The following is a 10207-nucleotide window of genomic DNA, read 5'->3' as shown; positions in this document are numbered from 1 at the left end:
AGATTTCTGCTTTATTTATTTATTTATTATCTTGTTAGGGCTGTGCCCATGGCATATGGAAGCTTCCAGGCTAGGGATAGAATCACCACTGCCAGCCTACACCACAGCCACGGCAACACCAGGTCCGAGGTGCACCTGTGAGCTACACCGCAGCTTTCAGCAACACTGGATCCTTAACCCACTGTGCGGAGCCAGGGATCAAACCCACACTCTCATGGAAACTAGTGCTTCATTACCGCTGAGCCGCAGTGGGAACTCCCTATTTCTGCTGCTTTAAGCCACCCGGTTCTTGATACAGCAGCCATAGGAAGCTAATACAACAGTGGCATGAAGGACAAGCCATTTGACCCCCGGAGCCTCTTTTTCTCCATCTGTAAAATGGGGACATCCTAGCATCGCCCTCCTGTCACACAGTGCTGTAATAATGAACTCTGCAACATCTTACAAAAGCTGGGGTGGTTTAGTGTCCACAGACTTTTTTCCAAAATGAAAATATGTATTGTTGTTTTTACTGAGTTAACAAAATAATACAAAAATACTTTTTTTTTTTTTTTTTTTTTTTTTTTGTCTTTTGTCTTTTGTCTTCTTGTTGTTGTTGCTATTTCTTGGGCCGCTCCTGCGGCATATGGAGGTTCCCAGGCTAGGGGTCGAATCAGAGCTGTAGCCACCGGCCTACACCAGAGCCACAGCAACGCAGGATCCGAGCCGCGTCTGCAACTTATACCACAGCTCACGGCAATGCCGGATCGTTAACCCACTGAGAAAGGGCAGGGACCGAATCCGCAACCTCATGGTTCCTAGTCGGATTCGTTAACCACTGCGCCACGACGGGAACTCCCAAAAATACTTTTAAAAGACTATAAAAATAATCTGAATTTCACAACTCCAGAAATAGCCGCTATTGGGAGCTCCCTAGTGGGTCTACTGATTAGGACTTGGCACTTTCATTGCTACAGCCTGGGTTCAATCTTTGGTCTGGGAACTGAGATGCCACACCAAGCTGCTGCTCGCTGCCACCAAAAAAAAAAAAGTTTACAGAAATTGACGCTCTTTCCAATGAACTTTCTTTCGGATCTGATATGTATGTTTAATTTGTAGATCTAAATCTCCACGGCTTTGCAACAATTTTACGTTGGCTTAACCTCTCTGTGCTTTTGTCTGGGTGTCTCTGTTAGTACAGGGGTGATGGTCCCGCCCAGCTGCTAGATCTGCTGTGAGGATTAAAAGGGGTGAGCCATCAACGGTAGTTAAATAACAGGCCAGCTCGGTATCTATAAATGGGGAGAGGATCGGGGAGGGGGTAGCCTGGAGAGCCGAGCTTCCTGCAAAGTGCTGGCATGGAGACTGGCATGCAGAGAGCATCCCATACGCAGGTGCTGCAGCTGCTATTCGGCCCACTCTGGCACTTGGGCACTGCACTCCTGTGCCCTGGGACATCCCCAGTGGCTTCTGCAGGTGCCCTTCTCTCTCCCTTGGGATTCTTAAAATTTTTTTTTGCTTTTTAGGGCTGCTCTTGTGGCATATGGAGGGTCCCAGGCTAGGGGTCGAATTGGAGCTGTAGCCGCCGGCCTACGCCACAGCAACGCGGGATCCAAGCCGTGTCTGTGACCTACACCACAGCTCATGGCAACGCCAGATCCTTAACCCGCTGAGCAAGGCTAGGGATTGAACCTGCAACCTCATGGTTCCTAGTCGGTTTTGTTTCCGCTGAGCCACAATGGGAGCTCCTCCCTTGGGACTTTGCATGGCTGCCGTCTCTTCTCCCTCCTGGTGGATTCCCCCTGGCCTCTCCTGCTCCTGTACCACCTCCCTCCTGCTGTCTCCCCTTCTGTTTCCTTGAAGGTGGTCCAGCAACAGGAAGAAAAAAATCTGACTAGTTTTGGATTTGTTTCTCTTACTTCCACCTTTGTATTCTGTTGCTTTTGTTACAAGTGAAGAATCTTGCCCAGAGCCTGAAATACACAGGATAGCCTATTCTGGAGGCTCTGACCTTTAAAAGTATAATACTTTTCCATTCAGAGAGAGATAAAAAGTTGCCAGCAGAGAATAACATTTGTCTGGTTGGAGATTTATGGGAACATTGTGACCGACTTACAGGACAGTTGCAAGAACAAAGGATCCAGGGGCAGCAACTGATCACACCCCCTCCCCTTTTAGTATAAAGGAAAAGCCTGAGTTCTATGTTGGGGAAGTGGGTTCTTGGGCCACTAACTAGTCCACCATCTTCTCAGTCTGCTGGCTTCCCATGTGAAGCGGGCATTTCAGCAGTCTCCCGATTTATTGGCCTGTCATGCAGTGAGCAGGCCCAGCGTGGACTCTGAACTTGGCCACAGTTCAGGGGCCTCTCCTCTGCCCTCAAACCTCCTTTTGCCCCTCCTCCCAATCAAAGTACCACCCACTCTGTGAGGGTTGCCCTCCTCCTGCATCACCCTTCTAAATGCCAACTTCATGAAAGCAGACCCTGTCTTACCATTGCTGGCTTTGTCTCCAGCACCCAGTCCAGGGCCTGGCCCACAGTAAGGGTTCAGAAAATGCTTGTTCACCAGAAAAGTCAGGGGAGGAACAGATCCCTGCGACTCCTTTCCAGGGGACCCTGCCCCTTCCCTGGCTCCCAGGGCTGGGACACGGGCCTCTTGTGTTCCCATAGCCGCCTGGGATTCCTTCCACACAGCACAAATCACAGTCACAGCCTTTGCACGCATGCCTGTTAACCGAATGTATGTATTCGTCAGCTCTTTCCGTGATGGCGCTGTGGCTCAACTCCCTCCCAACCTCAGTGGCTTACAAGAACACACATTTCTCTTGCTTATGTGCTTGTAGCTCTGCTTCATGCTACATGGGGGGTTCAGGTGTACCCCCTGGATCTCTCATTCTGGGAACAGAGGCCTCCTGGGGCCAGCCCTTCTCATGGTGAATGGCAAAGGGACAAGAGAGCTGAAATCTGTGACATCTAAGGTCGGCACCCAGAATTGGCACGTCGTCATCACTTCTCCCATGGACTACTGGCCAAAGTAAGTCCTACGGCAAGTTTCACATGAGTGGTGGCAAAGTAGGAAATGTCCCCGGCGAGCCATGTCACGGACAGGGAAAGAAGGAAGAGTTGTGAGTAAAATAGTACAATTTACATCACAGCTCATTCCTGAGGATGATAACCAATACCTGTGCTGTGCTTATTCTGTGCCAGGCGCCAACATCAATTCATTTATTTTGCGTAACAACCTGGGGGTGGGAGAACATTAGTATTCCCATTTTACAGATGAACAAACTGAGGCCAAGAAAGCTTAAGTAATTTACCCAAGTTAGCCTGCTGGAGAGTTGGCAAAGTGGGATGAGACCTGGGTGGAACAGGGCCCAGGGCCCATGCCTGTCACCCTCTGTTCTCCTGTCTAGGGCTGTCTCTCATTTATCTTAGTGTGGTACATGGCTGGGAGTAGACTGGCCACTCCGTCGATACTTGCTGGCAGAATGAAAAGCAAGGAAGATTTATCCATCTTTTGGCACATGCCAGGCACTGCCACCCCCTTTTATAAATATTATCTTATGTAATCCTCATAGCAACGCTGGGGAGTTAACGGCAATCTCCCCATTTCACAGAAGAGAAATGGAAGGCAGGACACATAGAGCTTGTAGGTCGTAGAAACCGTTCTGGGACTGAGGCTGGCAGTCTGACCCCTGAGATCTATCTAGTGGTTTGAGCCTGTCCTGAAACTTGAGCTGTATGGGGCTGGCATCTGCTCAACTTCCCTTGTCTCTGGGAGTTGTCTTGCTGTTAAACAGAGAGACCTCCCTCCCACCCATCCCGCCCCCTCTCGCCCACCGCGGCAAGAGAGAGACAGAGACTGAGAGACAGCTTGGGGGTAGGGGAGACCGGTTGGAGACATTAAAAGAACCACCACTTTCTACCGAAGCACAGACGGTAGCTTAAGGCGCCCAGCAGATGGCAGGATGTGGCCAGATTCCGGGCAGCCAGGCGCGCGGGGCGGGCAGGCGTGCACCTGCGGGTGCCCTGCTCAAGAGTCCGCGCTCGACCCAGGGGCCTCGGGGAACACCTGTCACTTCCCACCCTTGGTATCCCCGTTCCGGGTCCGGGCCCCCCGGCTCCTGTGGTCAGGGTCCCAGAACCGCCCTTAGTTCCATTTCAGGGGAACCCCGAGGCCCCGCGCGGCCACTCCTAGAGAGAATGGTCTGGGGCAAACCATGCCCCTTGGAGGACTCAGTTTCCCCTGTAGAATGAAAGGGTTAGATTGGGTCCAAGATGGTCCAGACTCTACTTTCACTCATAAAACCTTTCGAAGAACGTTAAGAGGAACTGCGTCCGTTGCAGAACCGGCAGACACACCACTGCCCAGGGCTCAGCCTGAGTGGGCAAATAAGACCAGTGCGTCGCCTCCAGCACCGACTAACCCCTGACCGAATGGCTCCCTTCCCCCGAACCTCAGTCTACCCGACTCTTCAATGGGCGACAACGAATTTTGTAACCGTTGAGTTGTTGAGAGATGACAAGGGCTTGTGCTTACAAAGCGCTCAGCTGAGGCCGGGCACACAGTAGGTGCTCACGATTCGCTTCCTGCCTGGAGGAAGCGCCCCGACCCCTACAGGCTGACCCTGCACTCAGCTCTGGCGGGTGCGGCTGGCAGGCGGCGACCGGCGCCCTCTCTTTCCCGGGACCCTTAGGGCTGCGCTCGGCCGCCGTGCCGGCCGCGCCCCCTCCTCCAGGCCGCCCCCCGGGCTGCGCCCGCCCGCGCGCCCTTCTGCGCAGCCCCCGCCCCTTCCCTGCTTCCCCTCCTTCCCCTCCTTCTCCTCCAGTTCCTCCTCCTCCTCCTCCTCCACCTCCTCCTCCCGCGCCGCCGCCTCCGGTCTCTTGCAAGGAGCGCGGCTCGGGGGCCCCGGTGCCGGGAGCTCCCGGGTTCCGGGGCGGGCGCGGGGCGCAGCGGACCGCCGAGCGTGGCCGGGGCGCGGCGGGCACGGCGGGAGGGCGCCGCTCGGGAGGAGGGGGCGCGGCGGGCGCCGTTCCCGCCCCTGCGTGGCGCTCGGCCCCGCCGGCTCGGCGCGCGGCTGCAGCCTGGGCTGGGCGCTAGCCTCGCATCCCGCACCCTGCACCCCGCACCCCGCACCCCGCGCCCGGCATCCCGGCGGCCGGGCATGTAGGTGCGGCAGCAGCGGCAGCCGCCGCGGCGGAATATGGGCGGGAACCACTCCCACAAGCCCCCGGTGTTTGACGAGAATGAGGAAGGTAAGCGGGCGAGGGGCGCCCACCCCGCGCCGCCCCCGCGGGCATCGGCCGGGCACCCCTCCTCCCAGCCCCCTTGGCGGGTGCCGGGCGCGGGGCTTCTGCCGAGGCAGCAACCCCTCGGTGGGTGGGCGATGCCCCTTTGGGGCCGGGATGGTGCGGAGCGCGGGCGGGCAGGCGGCTTTCGAGAGGAGCGTGAACCCGAGGCTTCGCTTCGGGGATCCGGAGGGTTGAGCTGATTTCGGAGGCGAGTCTGGATGTGGTTCGGACTCGGGGGAAGCCCAGGTCTCCTTTAGAGCCCGAGGCTGAAGGCGGCGTCCGGTGTGTGTGTGTGTGTGTGTGTGTGTGTGTGTGTGTGTGTGTACTACGCACTTGGGCTTGCGCTCGGGCGGGTTCCCTGCTGCCCCCCTCCTTCGCCCGGGACAGCCTAAGGAAACTTTTCTTGGTTCAACTCCGTGGCTGGGCGGAAGGCGTCCCGCTCTTGGCAACCTCCCGGGTGGAAGAGTGGTGTAGGCGGTCCAACCTCATCTCAACTCCAGAACCAGGGTTCCTGGCGGCGCAGGTGGGGAGAGCTCGGTATTTGGACCAGCAGAACCCCCTTTCCAGCGCTGTGCGTCCGTGGGGAACTGTCTTAGCCTCTCTGAAACCTTGGTTTCTTCACGGAGGGGATGAGATTTAGGATAACGCCCACGACCTTAGGGGTTGTTTGCAGCCTAACTGCTGGTAACCCTTGGGAAAAGTGCCCTGTAAATATAATCAGGACATAACGCTGCACAGAGTGTTGGTTATCTGTTAACTCTTTGCCTCTAAAAAGCTCGGTTTCCCATTGTGCTGGTGTCCTCCAGTATCCACGATGCCCCAATAAAAGCTACGACTACTGCGCGTATCCCATGTACCAGGCACTGTTCTGGGGCTTTTTAATGTGTCCACTCACGGCCCACAGCAGCCTTATGAGATGGGTGCCTTTGCTGTTGCATCTTGCAGTTGAAGAAAGGGCTGTGCCCTGCTCAGAGCTGGCTTTGGGGCTGGGGAGCCTGCCCCCCGGAGGCCGTGCTTCTCGTGCCCAGGTGTGGCAGCTTAGTGGGCAAGGTCGTGGTCTCTAGATCTACCCAGGCTGTGAGTGGTAGTGCGGCGGTTCCTCTCAAAAGAATACCTGAATGCAGTCAGGGTAAGGAAGTGAGTCAGGCCCCTTTGGCCCTTTCTTGAAGGACTTCCTGGTCTGTGGCCCTGAATCATCAAGGATCATTTGTGTTTAGCCCCGAGCGCAGGCAGGTGGAAAGCCAGGAGTGGACCACAGGTAGACAGGTGGGTGGTGGAGGCTCTTGTGTTTCCCAGGAAGCATTTGGACTCCATGTAGCCGAAGTCTTCCCCAGCCAAGTTCACAGTGACCCCCAACTGCTCTATGGAAGTCAAAGCCATCTTGATCCTGAAATCACTGTTTAAGTGTGTGCCCTGCTCTGGGACACCCCTGCTTCGGGTGGATATGGGTCAGGCTTCTTCCTTTTTTATTTTTTTCTTTCTGGGCCGCACCTGAAGCATATGGAGGTTCCCAGGCTAGGGGTTAAATCACATCGGAGCTGGAGCTACACCACAGCCACGGCAACAGGGGATCCTTAACCCACTGAGTGAGGCCAGGGATCGAACCTGTGTCCTCATGGATGCCAGTCAGATTCGTCTCCACCGAGCCAGGACAGGAACTCCAGCTCGTCCCTTTTGGAGCATTGCTCAGACCCTACAAGAAGCTACACTCATCCACAGATGGAGAGGATGACTTGGGCCAGAAACTTTCTATTTTCAACAAGGCAAAGGTTTCCTGTCTATTTTGGGGAAGGGACTCTCAGGCTGCTGTAACAAGATACTACAGATGCAGAATTTGCAGACTTTGAAGATACCATAAACAACAGAATTTGTTGGGGGTGGTGGTGGCTTACACGACAGAAACTTCTTTTCTCACTGTTTTGGAGGCTGGAAGTCCAAGATCAAGATGCCGTCAGGTTTTTTTGTTGTTCGTTTTTTTTTTTTTTTTTTTTTTTCCCCCTTTCTGATGCATTCTCTCTTCTTGGCTTGCAGACACAGCCTTTCTGCTTGGGTCCTCACGGGGCCTTTTCCCATGTGCTCAAGGAGTTGGGCATCTCTGGTGGTTCTTCCTTTTCTTCTTCTTTGCTTTTCAGTCTTTTTAGGGCCACACCTGTGGCAACTGGAAGTTCCCAGGCTAGGGTTGAATCAGACCTGCAGCTGCCGGCCTACACCACAGCCACAGCAACGCAGGATCTGAGCCATATCTTTGACCTACACCACAGCTCACGGCAACACCGGATCCTTAACCCACTGAATGAGGCCAGGGATCGAACCTGCGTCCTCACAGATGCTAATTGGGTTCGTGACGGCTGAGCCACGGGTGGAACTCCCTTCCTCTTCTTATAGGAACGCCAGTCCACAGTGGAAACGAATCTGATTAGGAACCATGAGGTTGTGGGTTCGATCCCTGGCCTTGCTCAGGGGGCTAAGGATTGGCATTGCTGTGAGCTGTGGTGTAGGTCACAGATTCAGCTCAGATTCCACGTTGCTGTGGCTGTGGTATAGATCGGTAGCTACAGCTCTGATTCGACCCTTAGCCTGGGAGCCTCCATATGCTGCGGGTGTGACCCTTAAAAGACAAAAAAGACAAAAAAAAAAAAAAAAGAACGCCAGTCCCATAGGATTAGGGCCCAACTTTGTGACCTCACCGAACATTAATTATCTCCTTAAAGCCCCATCTCCAGATATAGTTGTGTCAGAGGTTGGAATTTCAACATCTGAAGTTTGGAGCAGTAACAGTTCAGCCCATAACAGAATCCTTTGATGAAAGCCATGGGCTCCTTTCCCGGGAGAAAGCGCAGGCTTATCCATCACCCACAGTTTTAGAAGTTGGTGGTACCAGCCCAGGTCAAAGGTCTTGCTTTCGGTAACTTTCTTTTTTTCTTTTTCTTTTTTTTAAAATCTTTTTAGGGCTGTACCTGCAGCATATGGAGGTTCCCAGGCTAGAGGTCAAATTGGAGCTGCAGCTGCTGGCCTACACCAGAGCCACAGGCACGCCAGATCCGAGCTGCATCTGTGACCTACACCACAGCTCACGGCGACACTGGCTCCTTCGCCCACTGAGTGAGGCCAGGGATTGAACCTGCGTCCTCGTGGATGCTAGTCAGATTCATTTCCACTGAACCACGGCGGGACCTCCTAGTTTTCTTAAAATTTGCCTCCTTTACATGGACAACTATCTCTATTCTTCATCCCAGAAAAGATGCTGTCACGTATTTATTGGCGAAATAGTTGTACCTGCATAGCCGGCCTTTGGATTTGCCTGCTGTTGTTCCTCATTCCAAAAGTGGTCAGGCTCAAGGTCAAGCGCCTGTTTTGGGGCCGGTTGAAATACAAGGTTAGAACGCTCCTCATTTTGCCGGCTTCCAGCTCAGTGACACATTAACTTATTTGATTTTGCCAGCGTATTTCTCAATACTTGTGCCGGTGAAACACTGCTGTTTGCTGCCGGTTGATTCATTTATTCCATAGGCATTTACCAACCATCTTTTCTGCACCCACCCCTGTGCTGGGCAGCAGGAGTGTGGAGACGGTGAAGGCCACATTCTAAGCCTCAGGGAGCTCACAGAGCAGATAAACAGCCAGGACCCTGCAGAGAACTCAGGGGACTGGGGGACCCTAGAGGGGGGGCCCTAACCTTGGAGCAGGGAGGAGGGGCCAGGAAAGACTTCCTCTTGGACGAAGTGTAAGAAATGCGAAGAGGTCCCAGGAAGGGGAGGTTGGGTCCCGAGGAAAGAGAGGAAGGGTGTTTCAGAGAGAGGGAACAGAATGTACAAAGGCAGGTGGTAAGGAGTCAGCATGGCTCGTTGGGGAGATGGTGGAGGTCTTGGTTCTCCTGGAGGGGGGAGGGGGAGGCTAGAAGCTGCAGGAGGTGAACTCTGGGTGCTGGGCTGGCCGTAAAGGGCCCAGGGACTGTGTGGTTGGAATTGACCTTATGGACATCTGTACTCAGAGAAGGATTTTAAGCGGGGTGTGTGTGTGTGTGTGTGTGTGTGTGTGGGTGTGTGTGTGTGTGTGAGACATGATCTTGTGCCTGAACACGCTCCCCCGAACTAGAGCTGTTGCGTGGCTGAAGAGGCAGACACATACCAGAGCAGCACAGATCCGGTTTGTGAGTAAGTTAAAGCCCAGCGAGAGCTGAAAATTTGCTCTTGTGTACTTATACCGTAACCATCTCCATTCTGACGGCAGAAGTGTAATTTGCATCCGGATAAGATTAACCACACCTGTAATTTACAGATGCATGTGTGGACTCCTTTTCACACTTGACAGGGAATCATTATGGCAACTCAGCGGGGGGTCGAGGGGGGGGGTCTCAGCATCTGCGTTTTACCAGAGAGTTTACAGAGGACCCCAGGCAAACTGCCTGGGTCCGGGGCCTGTGTGTGGATGAGCCGGGGCTCAGCCCCAGGCCTGTTTACCTCCAGAGTCTGGTACCTAACACTGTTCCCTGGGCCGCCTCTGGGCCTCTGGGAACATTGCCCTCTCCCAGATGTGCAGGACCACGCCGGATGGGGCTGGCACACAGATCAGGCGCCGATGGAGGTCTCTTTATTGGAGCCTCTGTAGGAAGATTGTCATAGGACATCCTGAAAGCACCTGAGCTGTGCAATCATGAGCCATCATCTTCAAAAAACATTTGTTGAGCCGTCGCATCATAATATAAGTTCTGGGAATGAAAGCAAAATCATCTCCCATTCCGAATTGGTGTCAAAATCGTTTTTCAGTTGTTTTTTTTATTCCTCTTCCTGTCCTTATCTCTGTCTAGACATTTTTATGTAAGTGTATGCTTGCCACAAATACAATGATTGCTGCTTTGAGCCTCATATTGGAACTCATTTATGTAGCTATCCTGTCTTCAAAATTAATATTTTAATGGGATGGAGGTGGAACCATCCT

At 53.7% G+C, this 10207-nt stretch overlaps 1 protein-coding gene across 4 annotated transcripts in view; it reads left to right on the top strand.

The window, feature by feature from the left end:
* The first annotated feature begins 5017 nt into the window (after nt 1-5017).
* STK32B (serine/threonine kinase 32B) overlaps nt 5018-10207 on the top strand; it is a 362927-nt gene continuing 357737 nt past the window's right edge. For 3 of the 4 annotated variants that reach the window (XM_084973817.1, XM_021100993.2, XM_084973816.1), the window contains exon 1: nt 5018-5233. In XM_084973817.1, the coding sequence (XP_084829943.1) occupies nt 5182-5233 (52 nt within the window). In that variant the 5' untranslated portion in view covers nt 5018-5181. Of the gene's footprint in view, nt 5234-9287; nt 9424-10207 lie in introns of those variants that run through there. The other variant, XM_084973815.1, reaches the window with a different exon arrangement.

Source organism: Sus scrofa, chromosome 8, assembly GCF_054392235.1.
Source record: "Sus scrofa isolate SSC_HxYL_T2T_F1_AM1 chromosome 8, Sscrofa_HxYL_maternal_Yorkshire_Landrace_v2.0, whole genome shotgun sequence".
NCBI lineage: Eukaryota > Metazoa > Chordata > Mammalia > Artiodactyla > Suidae > Sus > Sus scrofa.
This window is presented reverse-complemented; position numbering and strand designations above follow the sequence as displayed.